The sequence below is a fragment of the Antennarius striatus genome, chromosome 17 (assembly GCF_040054535.1).
Source record: "Antennarius striatus isolate MH-2024 chromosome 17, ASM4005453v1, whole genome shotgun sequence".
Taxonomy (NCBI): Eukaryota; Metazoa; Chordata; class Actinopteri; order Lophiiformes; family Antennariidae; genus Antennarius; species Antennarius striatus.
Window position 1 is genome coordinate 16,179,464 of NC_090792.1, and position 20,795 is coordinate 16,200,258.

Here is a 20,795-nt window from a genome sequence, read left to right on the forward strand (position 1 = left end):
CCTAGAACCAGTGGGCGTGGTGGGTTCTGACGTGATTCTTTCGTTGGTGCATTTGGTGCATGAAGCGCATCTGGAGGGAACTGATTGCTGCTAAAACAAGACAGTAAAAAAAAAAGAAGAGAGGTAAGAGTTAGTGTGTTAACGTTCAGAGCTATTTACTCACGTTGATATTCAAAATGCTGGTTTGTCACACCGCCGTCGCGTTGCTTCGTTTGCTAGCAGTGGCTGATGTTAGCCTCCAGTTAGCAGGCCCGCTGGGATTGGAACATAACGCCATCGTCTGTGTCGAAATATGATTCTATGCTTTTACTAACTGTGTAGAAACCACCGCATAATACACCCGGTTTAATAGACTCCTGGTTTGTAATGAGCAAATATATACTTAAAGTCGAAAATGGTTGTAACGAGCACTGATGGAGCGTTGATGCTGCAGGAACGCTAATGCTAACGACATAAACTCTGGTCAGGTCACGTTTTCCACATCAATTAAGAAATAATGTACCGTTATACTTTAGACAGAAGCTTTAATTGTCAGTTTAGTCGCTGTTAATTTGCCGTATTTTATTTGGTTAAGTTTTGCTAACATTATTATTGATGCTAGCTAACATCACTTTAATGTTAGCTAACATCATTGATGCTAGCTAACATCACTTTAATGTTAGCTAACATCATTGATGCTAGCTAACATCACTTTAATGTTAGCTAACATCACTTTAATGTTAGCTAACCACTTCAATGCTAGCTAACGTCAATTCAATGCTAGCTAACGTCGCTCCGGTGTTAGATGGCGTCACGTTAACCTGTCACTGGTGACCCCTATCTGTCCGCGTTACCTTTAGGGTCGCGATCCGAGGACGGAGGACTTCAGTAACCGCTTTTTTTAGGGGCGTGTGCGACCGCCGCCATCTTGGAGGACAAACAAGGATAAATAGAGAAGCGCTCACAGGGAGGACATCACATATGAGAGTGATGAGCATTAGGAGTCATGGAGACGAGGATCTGTCTAAAAGAGATCAGTGGATTGCGTTTCCTCCCACAAGCCCGTAAAACAACAGGACCGTCAATTTTGTCATTGGTGTTCATTTCTTGTGTTTGTTGGAGCGATATGCTAATATAAATTGTATCTAGCCATTAAAGTTCCATTGGAATTGGAGGAGGGAGTCCTGTGAGGCCCAAAAGACGCTCTTTTACTTGTGCTGGGCAACAGGGGGATCGAGGCAGGTGGTGGGTCAGAGGGCACCTGAATGGCTTCCTGCTGAGCGGAATATTAGACACCTGATTCCCACATGGCGAGATACTGATGACTCCTGTATGGTTCCATAGTCCGGCTGGACCATAAATCAGTTGTCACTGAAAATTAAAATTTTCTGAACTGTTGCTTACAGTACATAAAAGGGAGTGCAAACCTCTGAGAGGGCAGAGGGCAGATGTTTATCATTTTCAGAAATCCATCATTGTTTAATCAGTAGGATCCGATATTTCAACCCATACTCAACTTGCTGTTGTGTTAATACTTATTTTGATCTGATTTGGGTTTTTTTTTTACCTCGCAGCCTCTGGAGCAGTGACGTGTCTTCATGGCAGTTCGTCGAGGACACATTAAGTACTTGAAAGTGAGTATGAGCTGACACGATGCGCTATCATCAGTTAGCAGAGGGTTCCGGTGTTTACGGGGATCTGATGAACAGACGATTGAGAAACGCATGATGCTCGGAACAGACGGACACTTGTTAGTTTAATTAAACCAAGGTGCTGCTTGAAACACTGGTCTGTTGTTTACTAATGTTGGATCATAGCGAGGTTAAAGAACTGGCTTCTTTAATACTGGACGGCAATCATATTGATCTGTTTGTGCAGAAAATCATTTTATGACCCATAGTAATCATCAAGTGCAACTCAGGGCAGAGTGGTTAGAAGCTCCTCTTAAACGTGACCCTTTATTAAAAAATGTTCTTCTCTTTAATTCTTTGTGTAAATTGCTGACATACACAGCCAGTCATACAGTTCATAGAGAACAACTTATACACATTAGGTCGGTGGTGGAAAGCACTTTTTCACCACCACAAGAGATCAACGGGGAACTTCAGTGGGGCTCACCTTTTACAGCAGGATGACTTTCCAACAGAACTTGAAGTTTTCAAAGGAACTTTCCCGCAAAACTTTGTATCAGACAACAGCGCTAGAAAGGCTTGTTGCTTGTTTAAACAGTCAGGATGATTTTCAGTCAGTTGTTGCAGCACTACTCGGTTTGCACTTACCTGATGTTGTGTTTTGGGCCTAACTGGCCGGTCTGCAGGAGCCGTATGACATGTCAAATGGTTATGAAGACCACATGGGAGGGGATGAGGGGGCGGACAGTAAAACCAACCTGATCGTCAACTACCTGCCTCAGAACATGACGCAGGACGAGCTCAGGAGCCTCTTCAGCAGCATCGGAGACGTGGAGTCAGCCAAGCTGATCCGAGACAAAGTGGCAGGTGCGTTATGCTCTGAAACAGTCACACCTGACAGACCAAATGAACACAGACGCACATTATGTGACATAGAGAGAGAAAAATAGTGCCACCGATCTGCAGCTCCATCATCTGAACGTATCAGTGGAGGGTCATAGAGATTATTGATCTATCACTGACTGTCACATGACGCTTTCTGACAAGATGTCTTACAAAGGACTGTTTCCTGTTCTTTAAACTTGAGTTGAATATCTCAGATTGTTTCGTCTCTTATTGTTAACCTGTTTGTTGGTTTAGCTTAGCATGAAATCTTTAACGTTTGTTTTTGTTTTTGAAATATTTCTTTGTATGCAGATTTTTTAAAATTATACAACATTTTTTTTGTTTTATTTTATTGTTTTCCTTTTTTTTTTCTAGGCCACAGTTTAGGGTACGGATTTGTAAACTATGTTAACCATAGTGATGCAGACAAAGCTATCAGTACTCTGAATGGACTAAGGCTACAGTCCAAAACTATCAAGGTAACGTGCACCAAGGTGTTCTACCATTCTCAAAGCAACGATGTCATGTCTTTAACTCTGCTGTGGCTCCTGTGCTGTCCGCTAACTAGCAAGTAGATGCAGCCCAACCAAGAGAAATTGCCCGTCTGACATGTCTGTTGAGTCTTACTTATTTTATCAATGTGTTCACATCTAAAACAAACAATCTCGGTCAGTTTGACTCAAAGATTTGACATCAAAAACGCTCCTTTTTTCACTTTTTTCCCCCACTAGATTAATTTAATAAATCAACACAAACCTGTCAGATGACTCAGTTGTTTTATATCTAAACATTAACAGTTTGATATTTGGTGGCTTGTGTGCTTCTGATGTTTCACAGTTTTAATCCGACTCTTGTTTCTTGCCGTCGCCAGGTTTCATACGCTCGGCCCAGCTCTGACACAATAAAGGATGCCAACTTGTATATCAGCGGACTTCCAAAGTCCATGACTCAGAAGGACGTGGAGGATATGTTTTCACATTACGGCCACATCATTAACTCCCGTGTACTTGTAGATCAAGCTACAGGTAAGACAGGTGAATGACTTCCTTGCTTTTCAACCATTCATTAACAGATGGCGTGTTGTAACCATGGCGGCGGCCGCTCGTGTCACAATAGACGGTCACCAGCCGCTCTTTTGTTCACAGGCGCGTCCCGCGGCGTGGCTTTCATTCGCTTTGACAAGCGGGCGGAGGCAGAGGACGCTGTGGAAAACCTGAACGGCAAGACACCACCGGGGGCCTCTGAGCCGATCATTGTGAAATTCGCTGCCAATCCAAACCAGACGAAGAACACGCAGCTGATCTCTCAGCTCTACCACAACCAGTCCCGACGATTCGGGGGGCCGTTACACCACCAGGCGCAGCGCTTCAGGTCAGATGGGCTCAACCCTAAATGCCCAGTCACGCTCCTTTTGAAGCTGTTCAGTTTTTTGACTTCCAATGACCTTTAACTCCTGAGTCTTTATGTGTTTAATATCACAAATCATTCCATTGACAGAAAATAAATGAGCCCCGGGCTCTTAAATCTGTATGAATCATTCTGATTGCTGTAGATAGCATGCATCTCATTGGACTTTGTATAGATGAGACAATCAATAGATAATAAATATTAATGATTACTAGCAGTTGAATCAACTTATTGTGACTGATAAAAACTGTGGAATTCTTCCAGGTTCTCTCCCATGGGCGTCGACCACATGGGTGCGGTGGGAGGAGTCAGCGTTCCCGGGAACTCCACCAGCGGTTGGTGTATCTTCATTTACAACCTGGGCCAGGACGCAGACGAGAACATTCTGTGGCAGATGTTTGGCCCCTTCGGCGCCGTCACCAACGTCAAAGTGATCCGCGACTTTAACACCAACAAGTGCAAAGGCTTCGGCTTCGTTACCATGACAAACTATGAGGAGGCGGCCATGGCCATCGCCAGCCTGAACGGCTACCGGTTCGGGGACAAGCTCCTGCAAGTGTCCTTCAAGACGAGCAAGGCTCACAAGTAGAGATGGACCAATCAGAGCTGAGTCGCAGCTGCCATTTATCACAGCATCTGCTTGAGTTTTAGTGTATTGACTTAAGTGTTTGCTCTTCTGCACCTTCAGTTTGTCCTTCATCTTTATACTTACGCTTGAGATCGCTCAGTAGTTTTAATTTTTTTATGGAGTTGATGGAAAAGAAGCAGTTTAACTCTTTTAAAAGCTAAAATTCTGTCCGAGTGTTGTGATTATGGTTTTCGGCTGCGCACTGAAAGTACAAAATGCGTCAACATGTCATTGGATAGTTCAGTCGAGTTAAGAAAACAGTATTTTTTCCGTCTCCAGACGTTTCTAATCCGGATCCTTATCAATGGAAATCGATGCCTTATGTAATGATCTGATAACACCGCCAACTGTCTAGAGTTAAAGCCTTTTAGCCAGTTTGTTTTAAACGATCACGAATATCAGTCTTTTAATCCGGCCCTCGTAGCAGGTTTGCGACATGACGGGTTTCATTTTTGTTATCCCTGCGCAAAAAGTCCTTTAGTTGGATTTCAGGACAGTCCCGTCGATCACAAACCACTGAGTCGGGATTTAAGATGGACCAACGACTCTTTGTTTGAAACGTTTATTTTCCTTTTGAGATTTTTTGTTAAACTGTTCGTCACCAACTTTCAAATGAGACGTTTGGAGAGACGTTTAACATCCTTTTGTTTATGATTTCAGTTTAGATTTCATTTCTTTTCCTTTTTTCTTTTGGTTGTTTCTCTTTGAGCATATACCATTAAATTTTATTTCTTTTTGCTGAATGTTTTGCTTGGTTTCTTTCTTTGTAGATTTAATTGGATGTTTTGTTCCTTTGCTTTTTCTTTTTTTTTTAGATCAGATCATTGGTCTAGCATTTCGGCACCTGAGTCTTAAAACGAACGATTTCTGGATCGATATTAGTTTGAATAAAGTTATTAAACCCGTATGTAGACACTTGATGGAAAGAAACTGTCCCGCAGACATTTCAAGAAATATCTTTAAGCGTTCTTGATGCAAGAACAACAAACGAAGCGCTGGCATGAGCAGTGTTATTGGCAGGTTTAAACCAGTAACATCAAAGCTTGATTCCAACACTCCCAACTCATTTGTTGGCATCACCAGTCATCATTCAGTAGCTGTGGGTTGGGTCCTGTAGTACTCGACTGAATCGGGTGCAGAGTTTGGTCTCAACATTTGTTTTTTGAATGTATTTATTTTTGGACTACAGTTCTTAACACCATGTTGAATAAAGTCAAACCTTGAGGACGTTCTTCCTCTCCCCCTCGTAGAAGGGCTTCTGAACGACTGCTGGGGGGAGTTATGGAGGTGGTTAAGTTGTAAAGAGTTTCCAGACATCTTGAGCTCAGAGCAGGTGACAGAAAGCCGTTGGACTGTCTTTGTTTATTCCTACAGTTGGTGTTGCTGTTAACGTTCCTCGGCAGGTGAGGGGATTGGTTTGGATTGCAGTCCAGATAAACTGCATTCTGCCTTAATTTAAAGTTGATGTTTTCTACATTATGAGACTTATGTTTATTTGATGTGTAATTATCATACTATCATAAATACTAATGCAACTGTTTCTAATGAATGGCTTCTGTTTTCTTATTGGGACACAGCAGGGTCGCTTCAATAAAACGTGATGGCCTCCATTCATGAAAATCACAGGCTCCTGTAGAAGCCTACAGATTTGTTAACTTAAAACGCTTCCGTGGCAAAAATGATGGTCCTAGAGACAAATCCAGGTGACGTCATCAGTTGGTCACATAACTTTCAGTACCTTCAAACACCCTCAGGGGGCGACAGTACTCACGCAGCAACACAAGTAAACCCTACTGCCATCAACACTCCAATCATACACACATATAAATGTATATGCATGTATGTATGTATATATATATGTATATATATATATATATATATATATATATATATATATATATATACACACACAAATATACAATTTTTATATTTTTTAAAACTTTTTTCTCAGGATGCTGAAGACTCCTCTGGTGAGAAACTTCAATACCACCACTTGGTTAAGAATGGTTCTCCATATTCCACAGTAACAATCCTGTTAGCCCTACTTAAAATAAATAAGCTATTATTTGATAAATACCTTCTTATACATAGAATGATCCAGACAACCTTTGCCCAGTGTTTTTACTGGATAAAGCTGTTGAGGTTGTGCAAAAGTAATTAAACAAGAAGGGCTAGGGGTCGTGGGCAGATTTTATTATTGTTTGTAAGTTTCTGTACTTATCTATATGTCTTGTTTTACTTTGGTATTATGCTTTGGTCTTAAATATTTAATATCCTTTTACATCACTACCTGTGTGCTGTTCATTTTATTTATTGGCAAAGGTAGTACTACATGGGAAAATGTATTGATGTAATGGTCCCATTAATGAGCCTGACCGTATAAGAAGAATGTGTTCTAATGGAAGACCTCTGAGAATTAAACCATGTTAATTCTATCACTGACCCTTCACTGATCAATAACAGCTGACGATGCTTCGTAAATGGTGTTGGGTTTAAAGTATAATCCATGACACAAATTTGAATTTGGCAAAATTTTATTAGAAAACATGAACACAATTCAAAGTAAATGTATAAAAATACATTCTTGTCTATGAATAAATGCATTGAACCGTCTCATACAGTACATCCCTCAATGAAGGTTTTCGGCACAGATAAAACGTTTTGCCACCGAACCCTGACACCATCTCTGACATGATCAGTGGTCCATTTCAGAACCGGACAGGGTTTGGAACAAACTAAATCAAAAAATGTCAGATAATGACAGTCTCTTTGGTCCTGAGAGGGGCTTTTAGAAGGCAATATATGTTGCTGTCCATTTGTTAAAGGTGACTCAGACATGGCAGAGGTTGTAGCAGGCCATAGGTCTCTCCAGCACGTTATCTCCTTCCACCTCATACACGTAGTCGCAGCGGTGACCGATGAGTGGCGTATCAGACAACGCCATGCTCTGGTTACCGAAAGAGATGACCGTGTCTCTCTGTAGGAACAAACCACAGGAGATAAAAACATGCATCTATATCAACACAGCATCAGAAGGATCCTTGATCTCTCCAGAAAGTTGTATGCATTATAATTATCGGGAATTCAAGTGGTCTTCATTTTACTCAAAACATTTTCCCATCACCGGAAGGCCTGGAATTACAGCTCCCAGGGCAAGAATTTCCTTTACTGAATTTCCTTCAGGATTTATAAAGTATATATTTATATCTATCTAGAAATTATAGTTGGACTTTGACATAAACAAATAAAAAAGTCCTTGTCCTTACCCGTTGAGATCCACCTTCGTTATTGACAACAGAAGTGTTAACCGTGACTGTGCTGCCTGTTTTCTCGAAGTCCTTCCTGCACACATGAGCCATTATCCCAGCGGCGAAGGCGTCGCCAAGAACATTGATCATCGTCCGAAACCGATCACTGCGAGTCAAGAAAATTGGAAAAATTGTCATCCTGAGTTCCCTGTAGATCCAGTTATGTTCACTTTAGGATCAAACCATTTTTTTGCAACTCACAGGACCCAATCAATGGCCACGATCAATGAGATGTCAGCAGGCGGCAACCCCACAGAGGTCAGTACAATCACCATGGTAACCAGACCTGCTTGAGGTATCCCAGCTGCACCAATGCTGGCTGCCGTTGCTGTGATGCTGATGAGACAAGAGTGGTACTGTTAACACAAGATAAATTTGTACCCAACACAAACAAGTTATGAAAAGAGAATCAGGAGCTCGTCTTTTGCTTTACCTGATGGTGACCAGCTGGCCAAAGTCCAGATCATATTCATTGACTTGAGCGATAAAAATGGCCGCTACCGCTTCATACAGTGCGGTGCCATCCATGTTAATGGTGGCGCCCACTGGCAGTACGAAGCGAGCAATTTGCCGATCCACTCCACAGTTCTCCAGGAGACACTTCATGGTGATGGGCAACGTGGCTGAGCTACAGAAGCACATGAGACGAAAAAACAACGTGATCAGAGTGATCAATGACCTTCAGTCAATAGATGATCCATTGTTTTCAGCTAGAAATCTATCTCCTCTCACCTGGATGAGGTGGCCAGGGCAATGACCAGAGCCTGTAGCAGCCCTCGGATGTAGGGGAAGGGATTTTTATGAGTGAAAAAGAAGAAGAATAGAGGCAGCAGGATGAGGCCATGCACAAACAAACCGGAGAGGACAGTGATGAAGTACATGCCCAGCTTCTCCCCCAGGTGAGCTGGGTCATGCATGTCCAGGATCTTCCCTGCCACGAGGAAGACAATACCAAAGGGGAAGTACCTGGATGAGAGAATAAGATCCAAAGCTTGAGTTTCTCACTTTTCAGTTGCATAATCAATAAATCAGTCGTCTGAAACGGACATAAGTGATCCTACCTGATCTTAAATACTGCTTTATTTACTAAATGACTAAAGAACACAACGCCATCATGTTTCCTCAGCTGTCCACCATCGCACATTGTCCACCATCCACATTCAGCTCTAATAAGATTATTTCAAATTAACCGTCGGCTCTGTTCACACAGACGTAATCCCAGAGTTGACTCATCAGCTTTGTCGGCGGCGCTAAAGATGTGTCAGACGCCACCGTTGGTTCTATCTTTAGATATAATCTCGCTATATCTCTGCTAGTCTTTTGTGTGTGTGTGTGTGTGTGTGTGTGTGTGTTTGTGTGTTTGGTTAGTGAATGTTTTTCTCACCACATGGCAGCATTAATGATCTTCATCACACACTCGTTAATGCACTGGCAGACATTGACCAGCGGCGCACCACGGTCGCCCATCTTCCCCAGCAGCAGACCTGAAACAGACAGTCACATGTGGTTATGGAGGGTTAGCCAATGAATGACTCAGACAATGGTTCAAAAATGACTCCTGCTTTACAGGTCACATATAATCAGTTGCCAAGTCCTGCAGGTCAGTGAATTTGTGGGGGTACCACCCCCCTGGTTGGTTGACTTCACCAGGAAATAACATTTCAGAGATTAAAAACCAAAAACAACAATAGATAAAGTGTCCTTTTGGACGTCTGTCCTCCTTCAGTGACATTTTGTTCCCACATTTCCTACATGTAAATTTTACGTCCTCAAGAACTGGTCCTTGCTGATTTTTCCAAGATCCAAAGTCATCCCTTGTTCCTGGCTTTACTTTTTGGGGGGATGCAGATGTGTCTCTCTACAATATACGTAGTTGTGTGTGCCGCTGGGTTCCTCTGTGTGAGGAATATGGCTTCAGAAAAAAATGATGCTAACTACTCTCATGATGCACCTGCAGGCAAACAAAGCACTGTTTTCATGACTGCACCAACTCAGAAGGATTCTGTTTGAATCAACCACAATGATTCTCAGTGCATTAATGACCTGAAACATAGTTAGAAAGGAAAAAGCCTCTTGGTTCAAACTTTATACAAAAGTCCAGTATTCTCTCATTCATCCTTCGAAGAGTATTATGAACTGGGAAAACCAATTTCCTGGATCTGCCCTTCTCTCCTATTCCACACTTTTGTTTTACGTCTTTGTGAGTCATTTGCCCAACTATCAGACCCATTTTCATAGTTTTTGTGTAATCTAGTGAACACACAAATGCTGGTGAAAACACAACCTTTATCAAGGAGGTTATCTCCATTTAAAGTCTCACAGAAGAATAACCAGCTAAGGTATTTTTTCACAACTGGGCAACCAAATAGTTGCTTATGACATGTTTTGAATTGAACACCTTTAGTAGCATTTGAAATAGGATTAAACAGACACCAGTAAGAGTTCGTAGAGATTTAGTAGGACCATGAGGATTATACTGATACTGTGATGTCGTACCCATGGTGGCCGAGAAGATGACAATCCCCAGCACGTTCATCCCCTTGCTGGTGCTTGGGACTATTTTATACTTGATGTCAGGAGCAGGTGTGATCTCCAGGAAGACCGGGTGTCCCAGCTGAGGGTTGTGGTAGTCAGGCATCACATACACATAGTTGGCCTGGGATTGTTTTACATCGGCGCTCTGCACAATAGGAACCAGGTCCGTTCGATACTGGAGGGGTGTGGAAGGCAAAAACCACGAGTCATTAATGCATAAATGATAAATCAATCCATCCTGAGTCTCTTCCTGTCGTCCACTCACCTGCTGAAAAGTTGCTTCAATTAGATTGGATGGGATCATATTCCTGAAGGAGGTGATAAGCAGAGATCAGATCATGTCTGCAGTGAAACAAACTTGAAAGAATCTCCATAAAACGAGGCTTTTAAAGGAGCTATTCATGGAATGCACGCTGTTATAACACTGTAGCAGGATCTTTTGGGAAAGTGAAGGCTTAACAGATCACCGTTACGTCTCTCACTATTCTTAGACAGTCTCCTGCGTAGACATGATGCTGCAGTGTCTTACCAGATTATTCAGTCCAGTAGATTTCGGTGTCTAGATTTAGATTTAATCTAATAATTAATCTTTTGAATTTAATGACTTCTGCTTTGCTGTTGCTTGTTTCGCAGCTCTCATTCTATTCCCTGACTCAAACTGAGGCATTGTGATTGTGTGATTAAGGAGCTTCCTGTTCCTGCGGAGGGACTTTGAGGTCACGAGGTTCATGGTTTGACGCCAATGACCATCAGAAGCTACAAGGACTCAGATGTTTGACCTTAAAGGAAGTCCGCTGAGATCTCTGACATCTCCCTGTCCACCAACTTTGTGTCTGGATTTGTGTCAGTCGGTATTAACCTGATGAGGTCCAGCAGAGCGTCAGCCGAGGTCATAACGGGCCCTGAACTCGAATGATGGTTGTCTTTCTCAGAACCCGTCCCCGGGTGTATGATCAGCACCAGCACGATGCCGACGATGACGGCAATGAAGGTAGTCCACAGATAGTAGGTGATGGTCAAGACCCCCAGACGACCACTCGCCTTCGTGTCCATGGCTGACAGGCCAGACATTAGACTGGATGGAAAACGATGCATTCATGTTTATTTGTGTTCAAATCAATTAAATCAAGAGTTTAAGAATTTAAGCATCAGAATTTGCTTTCATTGTTGTCATGTGGCTCACAACCACGACACTGGCCTTCCTTTGGGGAATGACTACAAGGATGAGGGTTTTCTTCCTACCTTGAGGTGATGAGTGGCAGAATCAACATCTTCAACATCCTCATCAGAAGTTCTCCAGGGAAGGAGAAGTAGATCTTAGCCTGTGCGAAAGAGGAAAACAAGAAGTAAAGTAAAAGTTGGTCATTTATTCACCTACATTTGTATACATACAAATAAACTATAGCTTCTTAGGGATTCTTATTATTTAGCTTTGTCATTTAATTTCAAGTTGATGGTAATTATTTGACCACCAGTTGGTCAGTTTAACACTTACTTTCACAAGAACAAGATGAAAACGTATGAAAAAAATTTTTTTCCTGGAAAATAATCTAAACTGATTGTCTACATCGAGTACATGCAGTCCTTTAAATTTTATTTTGACATATTTTATTTTGAGTTTGGCACTTTGGACCTGCATCTATTGGCTTTCATTCATTATGATGTAACTGGATTTATTTGGCGTCAGTGACTGAACAGGCTGGTTGTTATGTCCCCAATGTTTTTTTTTCTCCACACAATATTAAAAAATCGTACAATTTTCTAAAAAGGTGATATAGTGTAACCCTGAAGCATTAGGTTGTGTGTAACACACTACAGATCTATCCATACCTGTGTTGATAGGTTCAAAGTCCTGAGTAGAAATCCCAGGACGCATCCCGTAATGACAGCAAAGACCGAGAGCGTCAGCAGGCCATTCCTCTTGCAGTAGTCATTCACATACGCTCTAATTTTTACAGGCACAAAACTCTTCAGTAACTTCACCAAACCTTCCATCATGATCCAGGATCAGTTTTTGTCTTGTGAAAAGACAAATAGAGGTATAAAAAAAAAAATTCTGTTGAGCTGATGTCTTCCTCGAAATCCACCCCGAGGTGGAGGACAGCCTGTCGAACTGATCGAATGTGGCTTCGGTGGGACTCTGAGGAGGTGATCTTGTTTGAAAGAGGAAGCGCTGATTGTTCACAGGGAAAGCTTTGCCTGACAGGATTATCCCTATCACATGCTAACGCTGCTCTCAGGCATTATTAAATGGCTAAAGTCAAGACTTGAGCGCAGATTAGCTCCTCCATTTATAGCTTATTATGGATTCGTACTACTTCCAAGTCAGGCCATTGATAAAACTCCAACCCCAAGCATTACCCCTGATTTCAAGTCTCACACAAATAATAGCAACACCTACTTTAACGAACATACATGTTCAAAGTCAATCCTGAATTAATTCCCTATTTAAATATTTAGTCTTAGCACAAGGTTGATTATTATAAACACAAACATAATATTAGTATTTACCATCAATACGATTGTCATGAAATGTTTTAGTGTTCCTGAAGAGGTTTCATTAGCAGGATTACCAGAGGTCGGAGGTCAAAGGTAAGATACAGCATCGGTTCTCAGTGTTTTGGACAAACCTTGACCCATGTGGTCCCATGACGTAAGGATTTAGTAGGTGCAGGAGTCAGGGCGCGACTGACGGGCCTTAACACCATGACTTGGCATTTAAATCGGTACCTAAGTCCTTGCTGGATCACAGAAAAGCACTGAAATGAACTTGAACCCTGCAGACTTTCTCTGAATAGTGTTCCATACAGTATCTCTGATTGAACCTGAAAAAAAAGGTTTGATATTTATATGGCTGTAGATCATAACATGTGATTTTAAAATGTGAAATACAATTAGAAGTTTAAAAATACTGTATAACGGAATATCAACTTCAGTAGTGGTAAAGCTGATTTTTATGAGGTGCTCCAGCTTTTGTAGCTTTCTGTTTGCTTATGATGTTATATTTGGGTTCTACCTTCGTCTTTTAACGTGTCAGGGACAGCATTAAAGTGGGAACAGATCAGAATGTGGACGTCCAACAATGCCTGCCTGCGTCACTGCATCCAATCCAATAACACTTAATCCTTGTCTTGGACAATGCACGCAGCGAGATCAAGCTGAGAAAAGGTACACAGCAAACTTTGTTGGGGTTTTTTTTGGTCATGGTAGGGAACAGAATGTAACCCCCAGCTCAAATAAATGAATGAATGAATGAATGAATGAATGAATGAATGAATAAATGAATGAAAGAAAGAAAGAAAGAAAGATAGAAAGAAAGAAAGATTTTTTTTTTTCAAAAACACTTTAATCGCATTTAAACATTTTGCAATTTTACATTAGATGAAGCACTAAAGTGCTTCAGAAGAAGATCTTTTGCAAAAAAAAACTTCAATCACATTTAACATTTAGAACATTTAGAACATATTACAATTTTTCATTAGATGAAATTTCAAAAACACTAAACACTCAAAAACATTAAACACCAAGAAACAAAGGGAAATACAATATAAAAATTAGTACATTATAACAGGAAGTTTGCAAAAGTGAGGTGGTCATCAACCAAAGTGCATAGGACATTTTTGTAACACCAGATGTTCCTAAAGTTATTCAGGTCTTTTGTCAATTTATAGAAACCAAATTCTAGTTTTAAGCGACATCTGATGTTACAGCAAAAAACAGTAGCTGCTTCTTGAACAGTATTGTTTTCAATTCTCCTCTTCCTGGTCCAAAGAAAGATTTTTTGATTTTTGCAAAAACACTTTAATCACATTCAAACATTTTACAAAGAAAGAAAGAATGCTCTTAATAATATAACATTTGATTATTTAGTCTTATTGACTTATAAAATACAGAATATGATTGTGAACACGATTTCTTTTAGTATTCAGGTTGGGGTGAGAGAGCACCCTACTCTAACCCTCACCCAAACCCCTAACCTTACTTTAAACCTAGCATTAATGTAGCTTTAACACGGATTATCAATTTTATAAAGAAACTGTGAATAGGATAATTGTACATGTGGGACATTGTGCATTTATAAAAACTTCATTTTAACCTTCATATTCATTTTTGTTCATATTCCGTGTATGTTTGTGGTGATGTATGTGATAAAATTATTGTAAGATACGGAAATGTGTGTAGCGAAGATGCTTGATGTTAAGGAAAGGGGCCTGAAGTAAACACACTAATGTGTTTACTTTTTGTGCTGATACAAATGCTTCATGAGTCTGTTCCATATTTTTTTCATAATTTCCTGTTGTGATTTGGGGAGGAAAAGAAGATCTTGTCCTTTTCCCATGGGTGTTGTGTTCAAGTACACAGGGAGAGTCCAGAGAGAGGTTTTTCATCCAAACATCAACATAATGAAGTTTTACATTAAGTCACACCTAAGCATTTTAAAAGAAAACTACATAACAAGGTGATTTTTTATCCTGATCTTCTCTCAGATGTTTACTACTTTGTTTGTGTGCAGTTAAATCAATGACACAAAGTTGTCTTCGAACATGATCGCTTTCCTGTTTTTCATTCCAGGAAGCAGGGAACAGGAGGGCTGTTCAACTCCCATTTGGTTCTGGCACCTTATCTATTTGATTTACGTTTCCTCTTCCTCAAATTGGAGCATTTAAAGGACCACAGTTCCTACTGGTGGTTTAGTTAAAGCATCATGGAGTCACACAAAGACTTTATGTTTGCAGCTGTTTTTCTTCTCGCTTTCATTTCATATGGTGAGTTTATTCTGTCGCACCTCTTGAATGACACTTCCATTGCAATCAGTCTTAAATATTTACTGTCTTATTTTACTGTTTGCATCTGCAAATTTCAGGTGAGGGTATAATTGGGGGCAGAGAGGCAGCTCCACACTCTCGGCCCTACATGGCTTCCATCCAGGTGCAGGAAGGGGAGAATATGAAGCATGAGTGCGGAGGGTTTGTGATCGCAGACCAGTGGGTCATGACTGCCGTGCACTGTCTGCCAACAGGGTGAGATCTCCATTGTCTAGTCACATGTGGCTGTATTTGCTATTATAAAATAAATTGCATTTATGTATTTATCATTTAAATGTGAACAAAACAATTTTTCACAGACCAAATGGAAGGAAAGTGGTGCTGGGCCTCCATTCTCTGAGCGAACATGAAGAGACAACCCAGATGTTTGATATCTTGGAGCTGCACAATCATCCAGACTTCAACCAAGCAAATTTTGACAATGACATTGCTCTTATTAAGGTGAGTGTTTAATCTGTACTTAATCTGTGTATAATTTATTGTGTTGTTCTGTTTCATCGAACCACCCAACAGCACGACTCTAAAATCTAATTTTGGCACATGTGATTTTTGCAGCTGGATCGTCCGTTCAACACCTCCGATGCTGTTCAAGCTGTGGAGTTCCTTCGAGCAGGTGGTGTGACTCCTGACACCGGTGCAGAGGTTGAAACTGCTGGCTGGGGTTCCCTCGATGACCTGGAAACCAGACCGGACAAGCTCAAAGAAGTGGTGGTGGATGTGGTCGACTCAAATCGATGCAGACGCGGCGACTACTTTGGAAGGAAGTTCACCGATAACATGATATGTGCACATAGACTGTGCTCAGACCCCTGTAATAAACCCTATAGGAAGGAAGACAGTTGTGATGTAAGTTTTGATTCCTTCTATTCTACTTAACACAACTCTGACTTCATTGTAAGTAGGTTTAAAATTTGGACAAAGTTGTATTTAGTCCTGAAAGATATGCAAAAAGGGTTTTCTTATTCCCTTTTCTTCTTCTTTTTAACTTACTTAATAAGTTCAGTTAAACCAGTCAAATTCAGTTTCAATTTCAGATGATTCAGATTCAGGTTCTTGAAGAACTTTTATGAAAGTATCTTCTAAGATCAAATCTAGAAATAGGACTATGACTAAGAACAGCAACAGCAACCCAGACTACAATAAAAAAATTGTGAAGGGAACTAACTGGTTGGTGAAGATTGTAAACATTATCTTCTATTACTTTTCAGCAAATCAAAAGCATTATTGTGACATACATAGGTCCAATATAGACCCTTTAAATGTTTGTGCTGTCCCTCAGGGTGACTCTGGAGGTCCTCTGCTCTTCAACGGCGTTGCAGTGGGCATCACTTCTAATGGTGGAAAGAAATGTGGCCAAATTAGGAAGCCTGGGATTTACACCATCATCTCCCACTACACAGAATGGATCGACAACACGATGGCTCCAGAGGAGCCCAGCAATTAAGAGGCGGCTTAATGGTTCCAACACGTTCCAGCTTCTAACAAGTCTTCGATTCTTCATGTTGAAAAAAAATAATTCCTTGCTTATTTTCTGGAGTCACATTGCAATATACCACCGGCATCTGAACAAATATCATTTTATAATACTGTAATATTATGAAGTCACTTTGTAAAGGAATCAATAAAGTACTTCTCATCAAGCATCTGGTTTTTTAAAATAATTTTTATGATAATATGAGATTGATGGCTTCAATGCAAAAGGTCCATTAAATGCAAAATGCACAACTAAGAATCATCATTATTACAAGATGTTATGAGTCAACATACTGAGTCAAAGACCAAACAGACACCATCTGAAAATCACAAATAACTGTAGTGAAGTATAAACAGCATTATTCATGTTGTTTTTAGCCCCTCCCTTCACCAGAAGGATGGTGTTGAAGAATGAAACTGTCAGGCCATCAAAATATCAGCGTGTAAATGTCAGATAAGGTTGCTTAGCAATATCCAGATGAAAGGAAGATCAGGTGTTTTTTTGATTTGTCTTGTAATCAACCCTCACTCGCTATTAGAAAGAATGAAAAGACCCCAACTTTTCAGAAGCCCCACCCCACTTTTTGCCCTATTTGTACCAATATTCTAAAGGTAAACTATTAATTCACATTAAAACAACTCATTTACTGATTTCTGGTTTGAATAAATTCTTTTCTGACTCCACCTGAACAAATTCAAGCGTCTCTCAATAAGGTGTTCACTTCCAAAGACCCCTCCTTTCTCCCAGCAATCACTTTCTTCCACTCTCTCAGCTCCTTCACAGAAAACCTCTTCATGGAGTGGGGGCGGACTCCGTATGAAGCCACCAGTTTGTAGATCCCTGAGAGCAGATCTTTCACCTGAGGATAGCTCAGCGCTTCATGGGTTTTGGTGATGTTGAGGTCATAATAACGACTACCACACTTCTGGACGAGACTCTGGAGGCTGGCGTGGGCTCCGGCCACGTGTTCGCTGATGCTCTGAGGCCTTTCTTGGCTGCCATCAAAGCGAACAAAGAGGACGATGGCGTGCTCGGCCATGTCCCGTCCAAAGATCCTCTGCAGTTGTCCGAGCATCTCACACTCTCCTTGGGTGAAGCGTCCCACTTGGAGCACCAGTAGAAAGACATGGGGTCCAGGTAAGGACAAAGCCAAGCAGTCCTTAACCACATCTAGATTTTCCACCCCGTCTTCGTCCCACAGCTCTGGGGTGTCCACTAGGATGAGCTGCTGCCCATCTGCAAACACCTTCTTCCTTTCACAAAACAGAGTAGGTTGAGGACGTTTGGGACTGGACTTGTTCACTGAGTATCGATTACCTGCTCTCTCCAGAATGACATTGAAAGCAGATGACTTGCCACTGCCAGAAAAACCCAACAAGATGACTGATATCTTCTTTGCGTCATCTTCTAGAAGTCAAAACAGAAAGAGAAGCTGGCTGTTAGTGAGGACTTTTGGAAAAGTGTCAACCTGACATATTGGAACAAAAGGTAGAAAATTTAAAAAAAAAACATAAAAAACTTAACATCTAACATTCTTTGAAGAATACTGTTCAATTAATAAACTTTAATATTTTATGATGTATGAGGTTAGATATTTTAAGACTGTGCAAGTTAGGTTTTGTGTGTATTACAGGGGCCTGTACACACTAATATGCATGCGTGTGATTGATAGACTAACAAAAACTAGAGTGTGAGCTCTTAACTTCCCTTCGGGGATTATGCTAGTGTATTACACTAAATTAAATTAAATTAAATCAAATTAAATTAAAATTAAATTAAATTAAAGTTACTTAAAATCCTCTTGTTAGTGTAAGTTTGTCGCCCTCTAGTGGGAGATTTTGTTGCATCATAATGTTTGGAATAGTTCTCAAGGATAAAACCATTTTCTGAGGAATTTCTTTCATAAACTATTCCTCTAAAGTGTCTTATATTATAAATAAAGTCAATTTATTAAATCTCATGGTTGTGTTTCAGTAACAACAGTGCTAAATTGGATATTTAAACAGATATTTAGACAAAAAGAACATGATCGATCTAAATCTCTCTTCATCTTTACTAATTATGATTCACAACTTCTGAAGTGAAAAAACAGTCCTTACCTTCAGTGGCACTCATCTGGCGGCGCACCACAGTGCCGTGGCTCCTCACAGCCTCCTCCAGGCCCTCTCTTCTCATCTCATGTTGTTTTTTCCCCGTTGCCTCCTTCTGTCTTTCCTCAGCATGTTTCGCCTTTAGCATCTCCATCTCTTTTTCCCTGTCCTCCTCCCGCTGTTTAACCATCTGCTTAAAGGCCTGCTCCTCCTCCTCGGCCTCATGAGACTTCTGCCTCAGTATCCTCATGGATGTGTTTGCTGCGTTCCTTTTTTTAGCTTCGGTCAGCATCGCTGCCGTGTAGCCACTCGTGTTGTTTTTATTCAGCATGTAGTCAACCATCTTGAGTAACGCACACAGTTCATCTCTCGCTGTAGGTGATGTTATTTGACAATATCTTCCCTCACACATGTTTATTAACTCCAGGAGGGCATCATCCAAAATGTCAGACACCTTTCCAACTTCCAAAGAGAGCACTATCAGGAACTTTAATGCTTCAATTCCAAAGTAAACCTGCAGTATTTCTATAATTCTCCTTTCTGTCTTTATATAATGTCCACCTTGGATCAGAAGCAGAAATGTACAAGTTCCATTTATGCAAGACTTACAACATCCGTCAATTGCCTGGTTGATGCTTTCCTCTGTCATGTCTTCTTGTAAATCTGGATAGTGCAAGCTGATCAGGCGACCATCCACAGTTAAGTCACAGACTTGATGCGATCCCAGAGAACTAAAGGTTATCTTAAGATGATTATCCTTGGATCCAATCTGCAGCAGAGACTTCAAGGATATCCACTGGTCGGGTGTGGATAAAACCACCATCAGCTGCTTCATATTTGTAAGGCTTTCTGTCAAACAACAGAGGACAGAACTGTGAGATTTGTCGATAGACATTTTTTGGCAGCAAATATTACATTAACAAGTAATTCAAATAACTGAATAACCAAAATACGAGTTTTAGAAAATCTTTGCTTACTGTGCGACATGTCTTTCGTGGGTAGTCTCGCAGGTCTGAGATCCTTGTCGGTCTAAGATAATACCTGAAACTGGATCCTCTGGCTCAAGCACATTGAGGACAGAGAATATATGATACTTCCTGATTAGAGTTCACATTTGACCTGCAATTGTTGTTTTCAAGGAAATATGGTTTTCAACACAGAGTAAACAAGCTTCTTGCTTAACGCTTCTTTATCGTGCTTCATGGAGAGCTTGATTTCTATGAAGGCACTCCCTAGGCCTACAAGGAATTTTAGTCACAAACAGCAGGATTTGTTTTGATTTAATTCCTACATGCATTTTAACCGGGGATCTGTGATAAATATTATGCATCCAGACACTGTTTTATTTCTTTCTTTTCTATCAAGCCTAAATCTCTCTTTAACCACAATCCTAATCAAACTGAAAGGTTTAGATATCTGCTGTTTGTCCTCAGAAATGATGCACACCCCCATCGTATTGTATGACGTAATTGTTGTCCACACAAGGAGAGTATATTTTACGTTTCAAATGCAATGTTTGAGTTTGATAAATGTTAAATTACACCATTGTAGGACATTTCAGACTCATAATCGGAAGGCCTGTTACAGCTTCCTCTCTTGACACGCCATCATAAAGGTACAGAACAATAAAATCACTGTGAGAGGCATCCTGTGGTTCTTTTTCTCAGTGCAGATACTTATCTCAAACTTAATTCCGTGACATCCAAGATAAATTAAAAGAAAAATAAACACACACACACACACACACACACACACACACACACACACACACACACACACACACACACACACACACACACACACACACACACACACACACACACACACACTTTAGTAATCCCGCAAATACTGTATACTTGTTTAACACTGATGACCCAAAGTAAAGCCAAACAAACATCTCTCCAAAATATGTCTGTTTTCATTAATTCCCATATTACTGCATATCAAGAAGAGTATGTTGAAAAAGAACTGCAAAAATATTGATCAGTGATTAGTATGCGCATGTCGTGCGACAGCAGCATCTAGCAGAGCT

The 20,795-nt window shown here is 40.7% G+C and overlaps 4 protein-coding genes across 7 annotated transcripts; 2 read left to right on the forward strand and 2 right to left on the reverse strand.

Moving 5' to 3' along the window:
• The first annotated feature begins 18 nt into the window (after positions 1 to 18).
• On the forward strand, positions 19 to 6,279 carry elavl1a (ELAV like RNA binding protein 1a). 4 transcript variants are annotated; one of them, XM_068339230.1, is made up of 7 exons: positions 19 to 123; positions 1,554 to 1,613; positions 2,285 to 2,477; positions 2,871 to 2,974; positions 3,367 to 3,520; positions 3,641 to 3,866; positions 4,167 to 6,279. In XM_068339230.1, exons 2-7 carry the CDS (start codon positions 1,578 to 1,580, stop codon positions 4,489 to 4,491), a joined length of 1,038 nt encoding a protein of 345 aa, XP_068195331.1. In that variant the 5' UTR covers positions 19 to 123; positions 1,554 to 1,577; the 3' UTR covers positions 4,492 to 6,279. The 4 variants fall into 4 exon arrangements, with proteins under 4 accessions (XP_068195331.1, XP_068195333.1, XP_068195332.1 ...); XM_068339232.1 differs by having other exon boundaries at positions 2,297 to 2,477; XM_068339231.1 differs by having other exon boundaries at positions 2,297 to 2,477; positions 3,367 to 3,529; positions 4,167 to 6,276.
• A 787-nt stretch (positions 6,280 to 7,066) lies between these two features.
• slc1a8b (solute carrier family 1 member 8b) lies at positions 7,067 to 12,440 on the reverse strand. Its single transcript, XM_068338777.1, has 11 exons — positions 12,204 to 12,440; positions 11,616 to 11,695; positions 11,233 to 11,448; positions 10,639 to 10,681; positions 10,335 to 10,548; positions 9,223 to 9,322; positions 8,571 to 8,804; positions 8,272 to 8,466; positions 8,040 to 8,174; positions 7,797 to 7,944; positions 7,067 to 7,507 (listed from the first exon to the last, which is right to left on the reverse strand). The coding sequence occupies exons 1-11, from the start codon at positions 12,369 to 12,371 to the stop codon at positions 7,361 to 7,363; spliced, it is 1,680 nt and encodes a 559-aa protein (XP_068194878.1). The 5' UTR covers positions 12,372 to 12,440; the 3' UTR covers positions 7,067 to 7,360.
• A 2,548-nt stretch (positions 12,441 to 14,988) lies between these two features.
• Positions 14,989 to 16,842, forward strand: cfd (complement factor D (adipsin)). The gene is made up of 5 exons (XM_068338864.1): positions 14,989 to 15,139; positions 15,238 to 15,394; positions 15,499 to 15,640; positions 15,755 to 16,045; positions 16,479 to 16,842. Exons 1-5 carry the CDS (start codon positions 15,079 to 15,081, stop codon positions 16,641 to 16,643), a joined length of 816 nt encoding a protein of 271 aa, XP_068194965.1. The 5' UTR covers positions 14,989 to 15,078; the 3' UTR covers positions 16,644 to 16,842.
• Positions 16,843 to 16,989: 147 nt separating this feature from the next.
• On the reverse strand, positions 16,990 to 19,774 carry LOC137610941 (GTPase IMAP family member 8-like). Its single transcript, XM_068338863.1, has 3 exons — positions 19,741 to 19,774; positions 18,773 to 19,612; positions 16,990 to 18,080 (listed from the first exon to the last, which is right to left on the reverse strand). The coding sequence occupies exons 1-3, from the start codon at positions 19,748 to 19,750 to the stop codon at positions 17,368 to 17,370; spliced, it is 1,563 nt and encodes a 520-aa protein (XP_068194964.1). The 5' UTR covers positions 19,751 to 19,774; the 3' UTR covers positions 16,990 to 17,367.
• Between the last annotated feature and the right edge of the window lie 1,021 nt (positions 19,775 to 20,795).

Excerpts from the sequence above, each read along its gene's own strand:
- slc1a8b (XM_068338777.1), bottom strand. The coding sequence starts at position 12,371 with ATGATGGAAGGTTTGGTGAAGTTACTGAAGAGTTTTGTGCCTGTAAAA. Across the intron at positions 11,696-12,203 it reads CTTTGAACCTATCAACACAG|GCTAAGATCTACTTCTCCTT; the intron begins GTATGGATAGAT and ends TCTTTCGCACAG. Across the intron at positions 10,682-11,232 it reads GCTCTGCTGGACCTCATCAG|GAATATGATCCCATCCAATC; the intron begins GTTAATACCGAC and ends CACCTCCTTCAG.
- elavl1a (XM_068339229.1), top strand. The coding sequence starts at position 1,578 with ATGGCAGTTCGTCGAGGACACATTAAGTACTTGAAA. Across the intron at positions 2,975-3,366 it reads TACAGTCCAAAACTATCAAG|GTTTCATACGCTCGGCCCAG; the intron begins GTAACGTGCACC and ends TGCCGTCGCCAG. Across the intron at positions 3,530-3,640 it reads TCAAGCTACAGGTAAGACAG|GCGCGTCCCGCGGCGTGGCT; the intron begins GTGAATGACTTC and ends TTTTGTTCACAG.
- LOC137610941 (XM_068338863.1), bottom strand. Across the intron at positions 18,081-18,772 it reads CCAGATGAGTGCCACTGAAG|AAGATGACGCAAAGAAGATA; the intron begins GTAAGGACTGTT and ends TTTGACTTCTAG.
- cfd (XM_068338864.1), top strand. The coding sequence starts at position 15,079 with ATGGAGTCACACAAAGACTTTATGTTTGCAGCTGTTTTTCTTCTCGCT. Across the intron at positions 15,641-15,754 it reads ATGACATTGCTCTTATTAAG|CTGGATCGTCCGTTCAACAC; the intron begins GTGAGTGTTTAA and ends TGATTTTTGCAG. Across the intron at positions 16,046-16,478 it reads GGAAGGAAGACAGTTGTGAT|GGTGACTCTGGAGGTCCTCT; the intron begins GTAAGTTTTGAT and ends GCTGTCCCTCAG.